This window comes from Calliphora vicina, chromosome 5 (assembly GCF_958450345.1).
Source record: "Calliphora vicina chromosome 5, idCalVici1.1, whole genome shotgun sequence".
NCBI classification, from domain to species: Eukaryota; Metazoa; Arthropoda; class Insecta; order Diptera; family Calliphoridae; genus Calliphora; species Calliphora vicina.
In genome coordinates this window covers 2,013,955-2,033,370 of record NC_088784.1, presented here as the reverse complement: position 1 = coordinate 2,033,370, position 19,416 = coordinate 2,013,955, and the positions used below count along the sequence as shown (strand labels likewise).

The following is a 19,416-nucleotide window of genomic DNA, read 5'->3' as shown; positions in this document are numbered from 1 at the left end:
TCTTTATCGATTAAAGAACAAATTACATTGGATTTCATAAGACAAATGTATCTTTTTTGTCGCTTTCAAAAACCGTTCAATATCTATGATAATATATGTAAATATATTTGTAAATAAGTGAAAATATTGTTAGTATGAAATGTTTATTATTACTAAATTTGTATTAAACTAAACAACTTTATTTGTTAGCTGTAGGTCACGCACAAATGGTACTGCCCAGAATCCGTAAAATTTTCACACTTGACACCCTATACCTGTTGGGCGGCACTTTTAGTGAGCTCCACAATTTAAATCTATTTTAGAAAGTTTAACTAGATATATATTTGGTGTTATAAACTTTTTATACTAATGAACGTTTCGTAACTAGATCAGATGTGTCATTAGGGATTCAGAAACTTATAAAAAGGAATAGAAAATATGAATACTGATACAAAGGATACAAGCAATTTCAAATATTTAACATGCATAACGAGCAGATTGTAGCATCTTATGGAAAATTTGATTTCCACCCCTAATTTTTGGCACCGCCTTTTATGTGAAGTTGATTTTCAGTTTTTGTTTGTTTTTATTGTTGTTTTATCAAATTACTCGCTTTAAAGCGTGTATTGTAATATGAGTATTAATTGCATCCTTCAGATAATATAGTGCTAATAAAGTTATTTTTCAAATTGAATATTTTTATTCTTTTTTTTTTGCTAAATTTATATTAAATAAATTAGACATATAAAATTAAACCGAAAAAAATAAAAGAAAACAATCATAAAATGGAGTATTCATTGAAAAATTTTGTGATTTCGGAAAATCTTAAAGATTCCGCAAAAACGTTTTATAGTTCTAATGTAATCGGTAGAGAAATATTATCCAGTTATGATTTGGTAATGGATCATTTTAAAAATTGCCACAGCCATTCAGCACACCACAGTACCGTAGTAGTTAATGATGTGAATACACAAGCCCTATATGAAAATCAGGAGGAACCGGATATTTATTTCAACTTTAATACCAATACAACAATAAGCAATCAGTTGTCAGGTACGTCTAACGTTCGTTATCTTATTCATTATCCAAATTTTAATTTCAAAATCAAACACGCACACACACAAACACTTACTTACATACAGTGTAGCTCAAAACATATTGAACAAAAATTCATTCTAAACTAAGTTAAAACCCTTATTTTTTAAAAAAAACACAAAATTACAAATATTTTTTGCACAAAACTGCTTATGTCTGGAAAAGAAATTAAAAAAGACCGTTACAATTTTTCAATAAAAATTTCATTGAAAGGGATTGTAAGAGACTTCAAAAATTATCCATTCTAGAGTAACACAAAGAAAAACGGTTTCAGCTGGGCTCAAAAGCTATAGAGCTGTGAAGAAATCATTTATATAGGAAAAAAATCGTAAAGCTCGCCTTAAATTAGCTTCAGAACAATTTATTTTTCGATGAATATAAATGTAATTTTGTGGATTTTGATGGAATCAGAAGAGTTCGAAGACTTGTCAGACTAAATCCCAAATACTGTACTGGAACCGTTAAGATTGCAGCCCGATATGTTATGGTATGGGCTTGCATTTCTGGTGAAAGCTTAGGACCGTTACACAAAATTTACGGTTTTATGGATAAACATTTAGTGCAGGAGAAGATACTGTTTCATGCCTATAATAAAATGCACCACATCCAAATTGGTGAAGCGTTAATGCCATGCAGTGGCCAGCACAGTCACCCGACCTTAAACCCTATAGAAAATTCATAGGAAATATGTAGTAAATAAGGAATTGGCGCATCGAGATCCAAACAAATTGTATCAAGCTATAAATGAGCGATGGTCATATATTGGGCGTATAACTTAAAAATGCGGGATTTTCTAATGACTAAAGCTATGACCTTTTCCCATCTTTATGGCAACACATATGAATTCCCAGCCAAAAGAACTGTTCATCTTTTGAGGCCAATAACGAATCAAGCCAATATCGGATACTCAGTTCCAAAGAGAAGCGTTTCCCAGAGAGCGTTCTGCATCGGTCGTTATAGGTACCCTGTGATGGTCTGGTCAGATTTCTGCAGCTCATAATAGATAGGACCTTTTTGGTACCACCAAATACAGAGAATTACCTTAGCGCCATGGATATTTGGCTTTAGTGTTGATTCGGCTGGTTGGTCGGGCTTCACATACGATCTCTTACGCATCGGGCTATCGTAATGGATCCATTTTTCATCGCAAGTAATGATTCGATGCAAAAATTACTTTCTTTTATAGCGTTCAAGCATCATTTCGGACATACAAAATCGTCTTTCAAGTTCTCTAGGCATAAATTCGTATGGTAACCAATTTCCCTGCTTTTGGATGAATCCTGCTGCTCGCAAACGTTTTGAAATTGCAGCTTGAGTAGCAAGCTTTTGTTCAATAATGCCTCCAATTCTTGGTATTTTTGGCTGGCCTGGGTGACATTTGTCTTCCGTGTCAAAATCAACACTTCAAAACCGAACATACCATCTCTCGCACGTTGAAACCGATGGAACTCATTCACCATAAGCTTTGGTGAGCAATAGCTGTGTGCTTCAGCGTCATTTTTTTTTTCAAATCAAAGAAATAAAGCAAAACTTGCCGCATATGACGATTCGATATAAGGCGAAATTAGTCCAATATATTTTAACCGATACTGTATGTAGATATTTATGTATCTACTCGTATGATGTGATTGTTACTATGTTTCTATAACCAAATAATACAATACAACAATGTAAATCCTTATGAATGTGTTGTTATCCCATTATTTTTCACTTCTAATACAACTGCTTAACCAGAAATAAAATTAACACTCACTTGTATACAGACGTTCAAAACAACACAGTCACACACAATTCCAATGAATGTATACCAAGATAGACATTCTAATTGACGACTGTTAACATTATCCTTAGCGTAGCAAGATTTTATTTACCCAGATGTGCATAATGGGCGACCTTCCTTCCTTCTTTCCTTTACTGTGTTACTACAAGTTTCCACTCAAAACACTTAAGTAAATTGGCTGTTTGTTGGTTTGTTTGTTTGTTGTTACAACACGCTTATGACACGCTTATACAAACAAAAAAAAAACAAAAAAAACTTCACACAAAAAATGATTTCTGACTTCAAGGGGTGGAAATAAAAATTGACTACTTTGAAATTTATTCATTGGGATTAGTCGAAATGTCAAATTGTTTAGTCAGACAATTTTTGTTTTTATAAACTTCCTAATCCATGTCTAAAAAGATTAAAAAAGTTCACATATTTCCTTTTGATGTTTACTGGGTATTAAAATTTAAATGTTGGTCCGATACGCTACATTCATACGTACATACATCGTACTGTCATCCCCAATATCTTGACTAAATTTCAATATTCAAATATGACTGAAACAAACATGTACATATGTATGTATGTATTTTTAGAATCGTTTATTATTTTTTTATACGAAAAAATAATTTTTAAATAAATCATTCAAAAGTTGTGTCCAATATTTTTGAAACACTGGATAATATTATTGAATACATTTACAATTTCAACATGTTTTTATTTTTTTTTATCTACACAAGTGTTTTCAAAACTCTTTTAACCCCCATTAACACGATGGCTGGGTTATATGTACGTTAATTTATAGTTATACTGTCTGTTAAAATATTTTTTGTATGAAATCTGTCAGTATAACTTTAGATTAAAAACATAACTATACATTCTGATAATGGGGGATTTTTCGGATTCATTATAACACAAATTTGATTTTTTTATGTACAATGTATTATATTGCACATATATATTAAATTCTCCAATTACCTATGGGCAATTCCATATCATCGTACGTGACATTTGTAAGCCTATAGAGTGGAATAGATTTTCCAAAAATAAGAGTATCTGAAAAATAATTCAGAGTCTTTATGTTCCATTCAGAGGGTACTATATTTTAAAATAATAAAAGTTATTTCGAAATATTGTTGTCCAAAATATTGAGCGAAATAAGGGTATATCGTACGTGACATAAAACGGAACTCATTTTGAGGTACATGTAAAATATGCGAAAATATTCCAATCGTGTTTTCTTTTAATTTCTTATACTAAACGAAATATTTTTCCTTTACAAGCCGTCATATTTAAATAAAAACAATCTTTGAATGATTTCATAATAAATAAAATTTAATATCGTACGTGACATACCGTACGTGACAGATTTTTCTCTTATAATAAAACAATATAAATATATTCTGTAAATATATGTATACAAAACCTAAAAAAATGAATAGAAAATATACATTCGATTTCAATAAACAATTTGACAATAGCAAAAAAAACAATCAGTCAAATTCATTTCATACTACAAGCTAAATGGGAGCCTAGCCTAGCAATTTCAGCCTAAAACATACCTAAAACAATAAATTAAATATAATCAGTTTAAACTATTATTTTTGTCTTTAAAAAAAACCCTCTATCTTTGATTTTCACGAAAATGACTTTTTGATGGTAAAATGTTCAGTAAAACAGTCCCCATATATGGTGCGAATTTTATAACAAACATGTTTTTTTTTTTGCTGTTTTATTTGCATTTTTGTTATTTCTCTACAACTTACACAAATAAATTTTCTGTAACCAAAAAATTTATTTACAAATATTTTTTTAAAATAATTTCTTCAATCAAACTTCAAAAAAATTTACAAAAGCAAAATAAAAACATTTTTTCTATCAATTTTTGTTTAATATTGTATTATTAGACGCTATTCCAAGGTGGTGAGTGCATAAAATCAGCTGTTTCTTAATTCGCTGTGGTTTTATGTACACTATATGTCAAACTTTGTTTATGTTTACATTTGTTATTGTAAATAACATAGTAATATTTTAATTCGCCTTGATTTTGACATTTACCGTACATTTTAACAAAAACAAATTGCCTGTTGTTTTTGCATTGTTGTATTTGTTGCCGGGACGCACTCACCTTGTTAATACGCCTTGCGCTATTCTTAATAAATCAAGTTAACTTAAATAAATCACGTTAAAAACTGACAGATGACATAAATGAAATCAAAATATTAAAGTGCAAACACCTCTATCTGATCATTTCATACATACACATTGAATATTATGTGAAGAAAAACCCTCTATCTCTCATAAAGTCCCCAATAATGCAAAATTTTAAAAACCAATTATATGCGAGATTCAGTAGGTAGGTGCTTTTAAACAATATTGTAGAATACCGAATTTTAATAACTCAAGTAATACGCGAAAAAAAACAGTTTTTTGGCTCTCCTGAAAAGTTGTGTTTTTCAAGATAGAGGGTTTTGAATATAGCCCCTCGATATTCTCTAATGTAAAAAACTATATTTTTTTAAACCAAGTATAACGAGTAGTCCGACTCTTTTACAGCTTAACTATCTCCAAATATTTATAACAGATCATAAAGAAAATATACATAGAGCGAAAACTAAAACAAGTAAGAAAGTATGGTCGGTCAAGCCCGACCATATAATACCCTACACTAAGTAAAAGAGCAAAAAAAAAATTTTCTTTTAAAATTTCAATAATTTATATTTTTGAGTGATTTTCGGAAGTGGGCCTTATATGGGGGCTATGACCAATTATGGACCGATCACCATGAAATTAGGTCGTGTGATTTATGTGTATATTGAAGTTAACTATGTTGAATTTTGTGTGTTTACCAATATTTTTAAGCGATTTATGCACGTTAAAGTGATTTTCGGAAGCGGGTCTATATGGGAGCTATGACTAATTATGGACCGATCGTAACAAAATTTGTTGACATGAATTTTGTGTATATAAAACTTATTTGGAGCGGAATTTGTGGAGATACATATATAAATTAAACATTTATGACCGATAAAGTCCAATTTCGGGAGGACATTTGTATGGGGGCTAGGTGAAATAATGGACCGATTTCAGCCAGTTTCAATAGGCTTGGTCCTTGAGCCGAAAAAATAATATGTATCAAATTTCATCGAAATATCTTCAAAATTGCGACCTGTACTCTGCGCACAAGGTTTACATGGACAGCCAGCCAGCCAGCCAACCAGACGGACGGACGGACATCGCTTAATCGACTCAGAAAGTGATTCTAAGTCGATCGGTATACTTTAAGGTGGGTGTTAGACTAATATTTTTGGGCGTTACAAACATCTGCACAAACGCATAATACCCTCCCCACTATGGTGGTGTAGGGTATAAAAAAACTCAAACAAAAAAATTACTCATGTTTTGTTTTCACATAGTTTTTTATACCCTACACCACCATAGTGGGGAGGGTATAATGCGTTTGTGCAGATGTTTGTAACGCCCAAAAATATTAGTCCAACACCCACCTTAAAGTATACCGATAGACTTAGAATCACTTTCTGAGTCGATTAAACGATGTCCGTCCGTCCGTCTGGTCGGCTGGCTGGCTGGCTGTCCATGTAAACCTTGTGCGCAGAGTACAGGTCGCAATTTTGAAGATTTTTCGATGAAATTTGGTACATATTATTTTTTCGGCTCAAGGACCAAGCCTATTGAAACTGGCTGAAATCGGTCCATTATTTCACCTAGCCCCCATACAAATGTCCTCCCGAAATTGGACTTTATCGGTCATAAATGTTTAATTTATATATGTATCTCCACAAATTCCGCTCCAAATAAGTTTTATAAACACAAAATTCATGTCAACAAATTTTGTTACGATCGGTCCATAATTAGTCATAGCTCCCATATAGACCCGCTTCCGAAAATCACTTTAACGTGCATAAATCGTTTAAAAATGTTGGTATACACACAAAATTCAACATAGTTAACTTTAATGTAGACTTAAATCACACGACCTAATTTCATGGTGATCGGTCCATAATTAGTCATAGCCCCCATATAAGCCCCACTTCCGAAAATCACTCAAAAATATAAATTATTGAAATTTTAAAAGAAAAATGTTTTTGCTCTTTTACTTAGTGTAGGGTATTATATGGTCGGGATTGACCGACCATACTTTCTTACTTGTTTTACTAATACATTTTCACCACTTAGGTTTTTGACAACTGAGTTAGGTCTTTAACATGCGATTTTTCGATCTTTGTATGTGATTAATATATGACACAGAATTTTATAAAAAATTTTAAATTTTAATTTGTTTGAATTTTTTTATTTTCAATACTAAAAATTTAAACCATTGAGTATTATACATAGAGGCGATAGACTCCGATTTGTCAAACAAAATTACAACAAATCTGATACAACAACAAAATACTTTGACTAGCACGTGTTTTGTTGTTGCTAGAGTTAGGTTATTGACAACAGGCTTAGGTTTTTGACAATTACGTCTCGTCTCTATGGGGTAACCCTATGATTAAAACTTTGTTCAATAAAAAATTTAAAAAAAAGTATTTTTTTAGTTGTGCAAAGGACGTGTTTAGGAAATGAAAAAGTTCTACTTAAATGTATTCAAAAATTTATAAAATAATGTGTGTTAATGAATTAACTTGTATTAAACTTTATTTAACTAACAATTTTAACTCAAAATTTGAACACTTTTGATTTATTTACATCTATCACAAGGTTATTGAATTCATCCGGTACCCGTATATGTGAGAGTTAGGGTTTTTAATTTCCTGAACTTTTTTGATTCCCGGGAATCGGGAATTTTTTTTATACATCCCCGGGTACCCGGCTATTCCCGAAATATATAATGATACTGTAAATTGGGAATATTATAGCCAAATTATATATAAGAACTTAGTGTTATAAATATTAAATATCAGAGCTTCAAATTAATTATTACAATTTGAGCTTAATCCACTAAAATCTTAATCCGTAATTAAAAAATGTCAGCCTTTCATTCCATAAATCCATTCCTAATATTTAATTTTTTAGTTTCATTCCAATGCCATTGTTTAAACCATGATAAAAATATAGAAGGTAGTTTCAATCAAAATTTTTTTTTTAAAATAAGGTTTTTTGAAGTTTCCTTTTTTTGTGAGCATTATAAAAAGCGTTGCCACATTCCAAAAAATGATTATGATTTTCGAGAATTTGTTTACAACACGTTGACTATTTTTATATGTATGCATTTTCTTCATTTTTTTTATTACTATGTAAATATTTTATATCTTTTAAATGGAGGTTTAATTATAAGAGACAAGTAGCACACGAAGAATGTATTTTCAAGATCTAGCCGAGCACTCTCAGAAAATATAAAAAGTCTTTGAAATCGGATGGAAAACAAAAAATGGCACGCGTTTAACAAATTTACATGTCGAAGGTGCCCTACTTTGGGTCCCATAGCGCCGCCATTGAAGTATTTGTGGGGTTCATTTTCAAATCTTAAACTCGAATATTCCTTGGGTACGCCGTTTAGAAATACGAGATTTATTTTCAAATAATTTCGATTCTACTCCAGTGTGCATAGTTAATGGATTATGATCGGTAATAATCGGTGATATATATCCCAAAATATGTTTACATAATAAATAGTATTTTGAAGTTACCTTGTGTTCATTGGGACAGCATTCATATCCAATCTCACACGCTTTGTTTTAACTGAAATATTACTTTTAACTAAATGGTCGGAGCACACCACTGGCTGTTTTGGCAAATCTTCTTCGCAAGCTTTACATATATCCATAAACTGTTGTTGTTGTTGTTTTTCTATTTTTTTAATAATTTTCAAATTAATGAAAATTATGTATTCCCAAAGGGAAAATTTTAAATTGATATGGCATTACTATTTTAACGAAAACGTCAAAATCCTTAAGCATGTCAGACGTAGAATTTTAAAAAATAAAGAGAGAATGAAACTACCTTCTATTTTTCTACTATGGTTTAAACTGAATTAATTTTAAAGTTGATTAATAACAGAATTTATTCGAACTTTGAATGATTCAATTTTTGTTAAATCAAATCATTTACAAAATTGTCTTAAGCCTTTGAATTGAAAAAAAATTTAATCATTTAATACATTTTTGAAGAAGATATTTAAAGAAATTAGAATGATTCAATGAGAAATAAATTCTATAAATATTGAATTCTCTTTTTAAATTTTCATATGAAAAACCCCAAATAAATAATAATAATAAGCGGTCTATTATTGCCGAGATATAGGCAAAACACTGTAAAAAACATTTCACTGTTTTTTGGTGAACAAAATAGAGTTCTAACTTGTTTTCTATGTCAGTTTTTAATTCCCGGGATTCCCGACTAAAAATCCCGGGAATCGGGTAGTGAAAAATTTGCAAAATTCCCGGGAAATTTGTACCGGGATAAAAACCCTAGTGAGAGTGCAATGTAGAAAAATAGAGAGTCGGACTACTTGTTATACTTAGATTCCTAATTTCCTGTACTATTTTCATTCCCTCTCAATTTTCAATACTAAATTTAGATAAAAATCATGACACAACAATATAACGTATACTCAGTAGAAAATAAATTCTCAATTTTACAATTCTTGTAACGTCAAACTAAAGAAAATATGAAAAAAATCAAAATCAAAAATCAAAGTTTGACGTTATAGACGTAAATATTGACAACTCTCCCTAGTGATTCTACCTTCTACAATTATTGTATCATGGATAAAAACCACAAAAGTTTTATTTTCAAATAAGCATTTTCTTAGATTCTTTTGTCTGCGTTTTAAAACAAGTATACAATATTTTTGTTGTCCAGTGTTAGTCCAACGTTTTTTAAGGATTTATAATATAATGTTGATATTTGTTCGGGCTTATCCTATTTGCAGTTTAATGTCTATGCTTTGATTAACAAATTGTATAGGTCCGACTAATGTGCTGGTTTTCTATAGCGAACGAGTACTTTGAGTGGAAATTTAACATGTGTTTTGTTATTGTAACAATTGAAATTTTTTACAAAAATATGTAACATTATATTTGCTACCACTAAATTGTAGTTAAATTGAACTAAACAAATTATTTTGGTTAAATTTTGAATTCGTAACAGTTTTAAGGCCTGTTTCACGATGTCGAAAGAAAGAAAAATGATTCCAACAAATTTGTATGAAAACTATTCGAAAGAATTTTTAAAACTGAGTGTTTTTCATACAAATTTTTTTCGACTCATTTTTCTTTCGACATGGGAGTAAAGGTAGGGTCACATATGGCAAATATTTGACGAAAAAGACGTAACCACTAAATAAAATATATTTGAATTCTTTTATTTATTGTCAAAAACTCCTTTTACTTAAGACAATTCAAAACAAATATTTAGTTTTATTTTATTAGATGCTGTTTGATCTTATAAAACACTTGTAAGAGTAAACACTTCAAACAAATTTGTGCTATAAAAAGTGGTTACGCTTTTTTGAGAAAATATTTGCCATGTGTGACCGTACCTTAAATTTTTTTTTTTTTTACTTTTTTAATTTTTGTGGTAATCGATTTAATTGCTAATCGAATAAATCTTAATTAGGGTTATCATTCGAATAATCGAGGAAAAATAAATTTTTTATTCGAATGAATAAAATTTAGGTCGGGTAACTTATCAAAATTTTAAATATTGTTAAGGCTTAATCAATTGGGGGATTCAAACGGTCTGCTATTAGGTCGTATTGTCATAATGTAGTAAAATATTTGTTTAGTTTAAACAAATTCTTGTTGTGCTGCAAACAAAAAAAGAGTTATTTTATGACAAACCAATAAACATAGTTCAAAAAATCTTATTAGTTTATAACTTTATTGTTTAAAACCCAACAAAAATTGGTTTAAACTAAAAAAATATTTTAGGACATTATGACAATACGACCTAATAGGAGATCGTTTGAATCCCCAAATGTTTAAATATATTTTTTCATACAAAAAAATGTTTTTAAGCATTGATTAGCCTTAACTAAATATGTTTACAATTTTGATAATAAGAATCCCACATTCAACTCTTGTGCTATGAACTTTCTGAACTTTACCTACTAACTCCTTGTGATTTAACCCCTCGTATGTCAGCTGAGATCTAAACAATTGCATTGGTTTTTTCCAAAAATTAGTTTTACGATTTTTTTTAAATATTCGGTATCTCGGGAACTATTAGAGATATCGTAACGAAATTGCAAATGGTTGGAGATGAGGTATTTACGAGTTGATTTAAGTTGTTTTGCTTCGTAAATAGTCCTTGAGAATATCTACAAAAATCTACATGTGTAGGTTATCTCGTTTAGTTATATTCTGAATAAAAGAAAACACATGCATAATATCTTCGGTACTATATATAATTTATATGTAATTTATATGCCCCACCTAACCCTATCCAAACTTGGGTTATCATTTTATAAGAACCCATAGATATTTATAAGAATACTGGGTCTACAAGGATGATAAATTAAATTTTTGTTCGGTATAAAAATAATATTTAAATAGTACTTTTTCAACTAAATTTCCCATTACTAAAATGGGAAATTTACAATATTAGCGTATAAATACTGAGAGAGATTTTCTATAGAAAACACTGTTGTACAAAACAGTTTCTATAGAAAATTCTGTTCTTAAACTACAGTTTTACACAAGATTTTCTATAGAAACCGAGAAAATACATTATACATACAATTTTCTACAGAGAAAACAAATTACTTAAAAGTTATAACTTTTATTCAATAAAAATTGCGAATAATTATTACGAATAAATTTTTATTTTATTTATTAAGACGACAGACGTTGTCCTGTCAAATTAAAAAAAAATGCTTGTGTTCAATTTGTGAATTTGTGAGAAGCGGTTTGAAATGGGTAAAAATAGTAACAAGGAAAAAAGAAAACGTATTGTTGAATGATAATTTTTATTCATATTGGTTTGGGTTATTTTACAGTGACAAAGAACCTAAGTCTGTTGTCAAAAGTCTTGCAATAACAGAATACATGTAAATCAATGTACATGTTTTGAGTTTTTATATAAAAAATCGATTTTTGTTCAGAAATATGAGTGATCACAGATCGAGCTCTTTTTCTTAATTAAACGCTTATTGGCCAAGTTATTAGCAAATTTAGATATTTTGAGTTTTTATATAAAAAATCGATTTTTGTTCAGAAATATGAGTGATCACAGATCAAGCTCCTTTTCTTGATCAAACGCTTATTGGCCAAGTTACTAACTATTTTAGATATTGTGAGTTTTTATATAAAAAAATTGATTTTAGGTCAGGAATATGAGTGATCACAGATCGAGTTTCTTTTCTTGATTAAACGCTTATTGGCCAAGTTATTAGCGAATTTAGATATTTTGAGTTTTTATATAAAAAATCGATTTTTGGTCAGATATTTTGAGTTTTTATATAAAAAATCGATTTTTATTCAGAAATTAAGTGATCACACCTCGAGCTCCTTTTCTTGATCAAACGCTTATTGGCCAAGTTATTAGCGAATTTAGATATTTTGAGTTTTTATATAAAAAAATTGATTTTTGGACAGAATTATGAGTGATCACAGATCGAACTCCTTTTCTTGATTAAACGCTTATTGGCCAAGTTATTAGCGAATTTAAATATTTTTAGTTTTTATATAAAAAATCGAATTTTGGTCAGAAATATGAGTGATTACAGATCAAGCTCCTTTTCTTGATTAAACGCTTATTGGCCAAGTTACTAACGATTTTGGATATTGTGAGTTTTTATATAAAAAAATCGATTTTTGGTTAGAAATATGAGTGATCACAGATCGACCACCTTTTCTTGATTAAACGCTTATTCACCAAGTTATTAGCGAATTTAGATATTTTGGGTTTTTATATAAAAAAAATCGATTTTTGTGCAGAAATATGAGTGATCACAGATCGAACTCCTTTTCTTGATTAAACGCTTATTGGCCAAGTTATTAGCGAATTTAGATATTTTGAGTTTTTATATAAAAAAATCGATTTTTGTTCAGAAATATGAGTGATCACACATAATACATAATAATTAAAATCAATTTTTACAGAATATTTCTTAAAAGTGGTCAATTTGTTGGTACCTGAAAAATGAGCATAATTATTATTTAGGGTCCTTGGAGAAAACTGTTATAAAAAATAATGTTATACTTTAACTATACCACAAAATCATTCTGAATCTAAAGGAATTTGTAAATTTGACCTGTTACCACAAATACTTAAATTGTTGTAATATCCTTTAAAAACTCTTTACTTTATAGACTTTAAAAATGATTCATCATCATATCATGCAGATCGACAGAAGCAAAGGAGAATGCGTACCACATTTAGTTCGGCTCAAATTAAGGAATTGGAAAAAATATTCCAGGAAACACATTATCCCGATATATATACACGAGAAGAAATTGCAACAAAAATAGATCTAACCGAAGCCCGGGTACAGGTGAGAAATAATAGATAGATGATGTTATATGTTGATATTAGTTACACTATGCTACAGGATAAACCACATTACAAATATTTACTAAATAAATATAACTCCGAATATGGAGTTATTACCAAGAAAATTATAGTGACTTTGCGGACTTAAGCAATTCTAACACAGTAATTTTTTAACCAATTTTAAATATTTAAAAAAAATATATGAAAGAAAACCCTTAAGTTTATATGTTCACACAAAAATTCTAGAGTTTTGAACTTTGGGAGCAATTAAGTTCAAAAATTCGTTCGAAGTAACTATGCATCACTAAAAGAAACATGTAAATATTGGTGACTCAAAGTCAGAATTCTCAATTCAGCTCAGTCATCAGTAAATTTCAAAAAGCGGGACTGAAAACAATCAGCCTTGTCTTGAAAGGCGTTGGCGTATTACGCCATCCAAAGAAGTTGCATTTGATCTTTAATCTAGTACGAAACTGTTGATGTCATAAAACGCCAACGCCTTTCACGATTAGGCTGAATGATTTCTGAATTTCCCGGAAATACCCGTAATAATTGTACAACCATACAAACTGGATGACATACATATGTATGTATATTTTTGTTATTGAAATCATAGAGAAATACACATAGAGCAGAAACTAGAAAAAACTCAAACAAAATAATCACACATACATACGTGTGTTGGTGTTTTTTTTACTAATATATTTTCTGACAAATGAGTTAGGTCTTTCACAGGAGAGTTTCCAATTTATGTGTTTTTATTTATGATTTTAATCAAGTTCAAGTACTCTACTCGTGCATACCCCACCACTATTGTAAATTAAATAAGTGTCTTCGAATAAAACATTAAATAAATATGGTTTTTATTTTGTTGTATATTTTTAGGTCTGGTTCCAGAATCGAAGAGCTAAATTTAGAAAGCAGGAAAGACATTCTATACATATCAGCAGATCAACGCCTTCATACTAAATATACAACAACTACTTATAACATTTTATATATACATAAACACACACACATATGTATGTAATAGTTCTACATACACAAAATATGAAAGAATAGTAGTAGATCGTTATTTTAAAAAAAGTTTGACTGCAAAACATTCAAAATTTAATGAATGTTTGAAATGTGTCTCTCTAGTTAATTTAACGAATTCCTATATTATTTCATCCTATTGATATTAAAAATAAATAAAAATTAAAAATGTAAATTATATTTCAATATACATACATTAAAGTCTTGAAACTACTGCAAAATTACTATATACTATTTACTTACTGAATATTTTTGATCAAATTCGATACACATGTGTATTTATCTATGACACATTCTTTAAAATTGTGTGGAAAACATAAATATAAACTACAGGGAGTTTTTATGAACTTTTTTTTTGGAGGAGTACGTGTCGGATTTGCCACTTTATATAATAGACTAACATTGCTGCATCGGTTGTGATGTTGTTTCAAATTTGTAAAATTCATATTAAACCTATTAAAAACACGATTGGACAACAATTTTTAAAATTTTGGAATGAAAAAAATCATTATAGTCCGACTTAAATATTTTTTTTTTCACAACCGAATCTATATTCAGCTCTATCTCCAACAAACCGAAACTTTTATTTTAATCGATGGATAGATTTTTGGATTTTCATTATATTTGTTACGTTTTAACCTTTTCAAAACGTTGGTTTATTTCCTTTAAATAAACCGGATACTTTTGATTGCAAATAAAAGCCGTTAAGTAGTTTAAAAATTGTAACAACTCTTTATTTATTTAAAATGTACAACAACAGAATTAAATAGTCACTCAATGTTTTTTTTACACATTTATAAATTCGAATATACGGTCGCAGCAAACAGCGTTGCCATACTTACGATCAATGGTTAACTGAAAGCTTTTATTCAATGTTAATAATGCCCACAGATATGTTAAAGTTTGGGCACTGCTATTTGAAAGCATTATGCAACTTTAAATCAGCCGTTAAAATCGTTATATTTGAATTCAAGTACAATTTCGTAACAATATTAATATATAAAATAAATTTCATATTTGAATTAAAACATATACTAAAATAAAACATAAAAATAAAATTCCACCTACCAAAATCGAAAGGTTAGTTTAGTTTTATACAAAAAAGGAAAATTACCCAAACAATGTTTGGTGAAAAAAATTGTGAAGATGTTTGTGAATTTTTCCATGAAATTGTCCCATTGTGTATTTTAATTGTAAGCCGTCACATATATCGCTGGATAACTTTTTCAATGACTATGTACATTAGGGTGGGTCGATTTGTATGGACAAAAATGTGTTGATATCATGCCATATATACAAATTCAGAACAGAACAAAAGCACCAAAATTAAGGCATTGATTTGCCTTTCATAATTTGAAAATTTTGTATATATGTAAAATAAAAACAAATTTTTAAAATTTGGTTTTGCTTTCCACATAAAGATACTTTGGTGACGTGATTTACCAAATTAGCTCCTTACTTTTATTTTTAATGTTTTTTTATTATCTATTGATTGAGATGTCGTAGTGGAAATTTTTTTTCTCATGCCAAAAGCTATCGAAAAATCGATGGCACAATATCGATTGCTAAATCGATATTGGTGCCTACGAAAATTTGAATTCAACAGACAGATGGAAATCTGTATATAGACTCCGCTATTTATAACGAACCAGCAGAATACCATATGGAGTAGCAAATGGAAAATGTAGAATTAACAAAATGGAATGACAAACTTTTAACGGAACGACCTGATTCCCAATCGGTCAAACATTGTCAACTTAGCAACAGCCGTATCAACCTAAAGTTTTTTCCCCAGGGAAGAACTTCCAACAACAGCGAAACTGTTACAACAACAACAAACTTTTATATATTCTGATTGTGAAGGGCGTACAAATTATTGTGAACTGGTTTGTTTTTATTTTAAAACATGAGAGAAATAATACACGACTTCATATGTCACACAAAAAGCACTGAGCAAGAACTAATATTGAATATTAGAATCACCCTGTACATAGCAATACCAAATTATTTATAATTGAACAACAATTTTACTAAAAATAAACATTTTTCCATGTTTATTGCAAAGTGATACATAAATTTTTTTTGAATGATACTGTTGGGAGTTTTGTGTTTAAAGAAAATAATTCGCTATAGTTGAAACAATTAATTGTTTCATATTTTTTTTAAGATCGAATCATATTTTCCAAGGTATTTGTTGTCTAATCTTTGGACGTCTATTTTCTGATGTACATATCTTTTTTTGTCGTAAGAATTATTCAAGAATGGGAGAAAAATAAAATAAAAAAAGTCTTTGTTTAAACATAAATTGATAGTATTGAAAGTGAAATGCGTAAATGAATGATCAATGTTTTGATGCGATTTGTTTGTCATATATTATGTTGAATTACTTATTATTTTACAATTTACAATGTGCCAACCAGTATATACATACATACATATTTACATACTACGTACATATGTTATTATTGCATTGAATTTATTATGTAGCATTGATTTTTTTACTTTGTTTTTTTTATGCACACAAAACTAATTGATGATAGTTCTTGTGTGTAGTAGATTAGTGAGTGAGTGGTACTGTGTAATTCCGTAATTCCCTATGAACAGGAACTACATTAAATATTTAATATGTGTTTCATTGTGTTTCCAGTCAATAGAAAATAAAAACAAAATATGTTTTCTAATGGTCTTCCTTGCAACTTGCCATTTCCCAGTTGTCTAGGCATATCGAAAGACAGTGGAAATGATGAATTGCTGCCCTCCAACACTGGTAACAGAGAACCAGTTATATTAAATGTATACGACATGGTAAGAATAATAATAATTTTTAATACCTAATTTAATTTATGTATGTTAATGGAATATGGTGTGGGTTGTTTTTCTTTCTATCTTGCAGTATTGGATTAACGAATACACGACATCAATTGGTTTGGGTGTTTTTCATTCTGGCGTAGAAGTGTTTGGAACGGAGTTCGCTTATGGCGGCCATCCATTTCCGTTTACTGGCGTTTTTGAAATCACTCCCAGAGACCATGATGAATTAGGAGAGCAATTTCAGTTTAGACAAAGTATACAAATAGGCTGTACAGATTTTACGTACCAAGAAGTTAGACGTATTGTGGAGGAATTGGGTAACCAATTTCGAGGAGACCGATATCATCTAATGAACAACAACTGCAATCATTTCTCCAGTGCTCTTACTCAGGTGTGTGTGTGTGTAATTTTTCCAAACTAAACATTATTTGTATAACTATTCTCTTGTATGAACAAATATAAATTTTTACGTTTTACAGATCCTTTGTGGCCAAGAAATACCCAGCTGGGTAAACCGTTTAGCCCATTTTAGTTCTTGTGTACCATTTTTGCAAAGATGCTTGCCAAAGTAAGTGTAATCAAAAATTTAAAAAAGTCGACCTTTTTAAAGAGTCGTAAAGTCGACTTTTTGTTTCAATTATAGAATCCTTCTAAATATGTGTTGTTTATTATTTTCAGAGAATGGCTGACTCCGAATGCCTTACAGCAGAGCATAACGGCTATCCAGGAACGAGATGACTCTGAGCATAGTCCGCTTTGAAATAGGTTATGTTCAGGGCAACAACAATAATCGAAACATTGCACCAATTTGTACTATATAAATACATACTCGTACAACCATACAACACATACTACATACAAACAAACAACATACACATACATACAAACAAACACTAATACATATTTGCATATAACAATTATCTTATTTTTTAAAATTTTAATATTATTTTGTATTTAGATTGATAAATTTTAGAAAAGTAATTTGGTTAACTTAACGATATAACGATAGATAAATAGAAATATGTAATTAATTATTTAAGATCATCGGCACTTGCATTCTATATTTGTTTAAAATTACGATAAAATTTTAAATTGTGGATAAATTTTGAAATTAGATCGTTTCATTTTTACACGAAAAATATTCGTGCAAAACCAAAAAGCATTGCAATGACAATGAGCATTTATAAAACACAAAAAATAAAATTATAGTAAAAAAAAACATGTTATCATATGAAATATTTATTAATATTTCATTATCTTTAACAAAAAATTATAAAATGTATTTTGAGAAGTTTATTTATTCTGCTCAAAAGCGCAATTTATTTCAACTCCCTCTCTAACTCTCTTTAAATAAGTTTTATTTCATATAAAAAAAAACACTTGTATTACACATGAATTCGAAATCGAAATATTAAAACAAAAATGTTAAGAATTTTCCGTAGTTTGGTTTGTGATGAGTTTGTCATTTATTAGACATAATTAAAATCATTATCAACAACAAAAAAATATCACAAATTATACCAAACTGGAGATAGTTTATTAATTATAAAATAAAACATTTTCATTTGTTACGCACATAAATTATGGTTACCAACATCATCTATTGTTCTTATAAATAATAATATAAATTGTATTATGTATTTTTGTTTTCTATTTACAACTTGCCATTACTTCTCAAAAGTGGTGTCGAAAAATAAATAATATGTTTGAATTTATATTGTATAGACGAAAAATAAAAGATATTCTATTAGAATCATACAAATACAAGTACAAAACGAATTCATCTCTTAAATCTGTTGGTTGTTTTATTTAAAAAAGTTAAAATCTCGATGCTCGAATTTTAGGTGCGAAAAAAGTTAAACATTTGAAAAGTGGGCTAAATAAATAAAGTGAGCAACCATAAATTTTGTATATTACAACAATAGGATGAAATGTGGAAAAAAAATCGACTTTTCCTAAACAGCAAAAGTCGACTTTTCATAAATTTCGAAAGTTCGAAAAGTCGAGTTTTGAAAAATGTTTGATTAATGCAATCAGTATGTATTAAATCAGTTCTGTTAATCGAGTTTTTAGACTATATTCAGCTTATTATATTTTTAAAATTTTAATAGGAATGGAATATGTTGGATAAAGTCAAACCATCGCGAACTTAAAGTAAACGAATTCTTACAAATGTCAAAAAACAGAAATGAAAAATTAAATGTGTATTAAAAATGAATATAGTGTAGATAGTTGAATATTGGGGGCTTATCTTATTTTTGTAACAAATA

At 29.2% G+C, this 19,416-nt stretch overlaps 2 protein-coding genes across 2 annotated transcripts; both read left to right on the top strand.

Annotated features, from left to right (window-relative positions):
- Positions 1-764: 764 nt before the first annotated feature.
- PHDP (Putative homeodomain protein) lies at positions 765-14,305 on the top strand. The gene is made up of 3 exons (XM_065513718.1): positions 765-1,032; positions 13,120-13,301; positions 14,186-14,305. Exons 1-3 carry the CDS (start codon positions 765-767, stop codon positions 14,267-14,269), a joined length of 534 nt encoding a protein of 177 aa, XP_065369790.1. The 3' UTR covers positions 14,270-14,305.
- Positions 14,306-16,363: 2,058 nt separating this feature from the next.
- On the top strand, positions 16,364-18,938 carry LOC135962022 (deubiquitinase DESI2). The gene is made up of 5 exons (XM_065513717.1): positions 16,364-16,522; positions 16,983-17,140; positions 17,229-17,537; positions 17,626-17,714; positions 17,825-18,938. Exons 2-5 carry the CDS (start codon positions 17,006-17,008, stop codon positions 17,904-17,906), a joined length of 615 nt encoding a protein of 204 aa, XP_065369789.1. The 5' UTR covers positions 16,364-16,522; positions 16,983-17,005; the 3' UTR covers positions 17,907-18,938.
- The last annotated feature ends 478 nt before the right edge of the window (positions 18,939-19,416 follow it).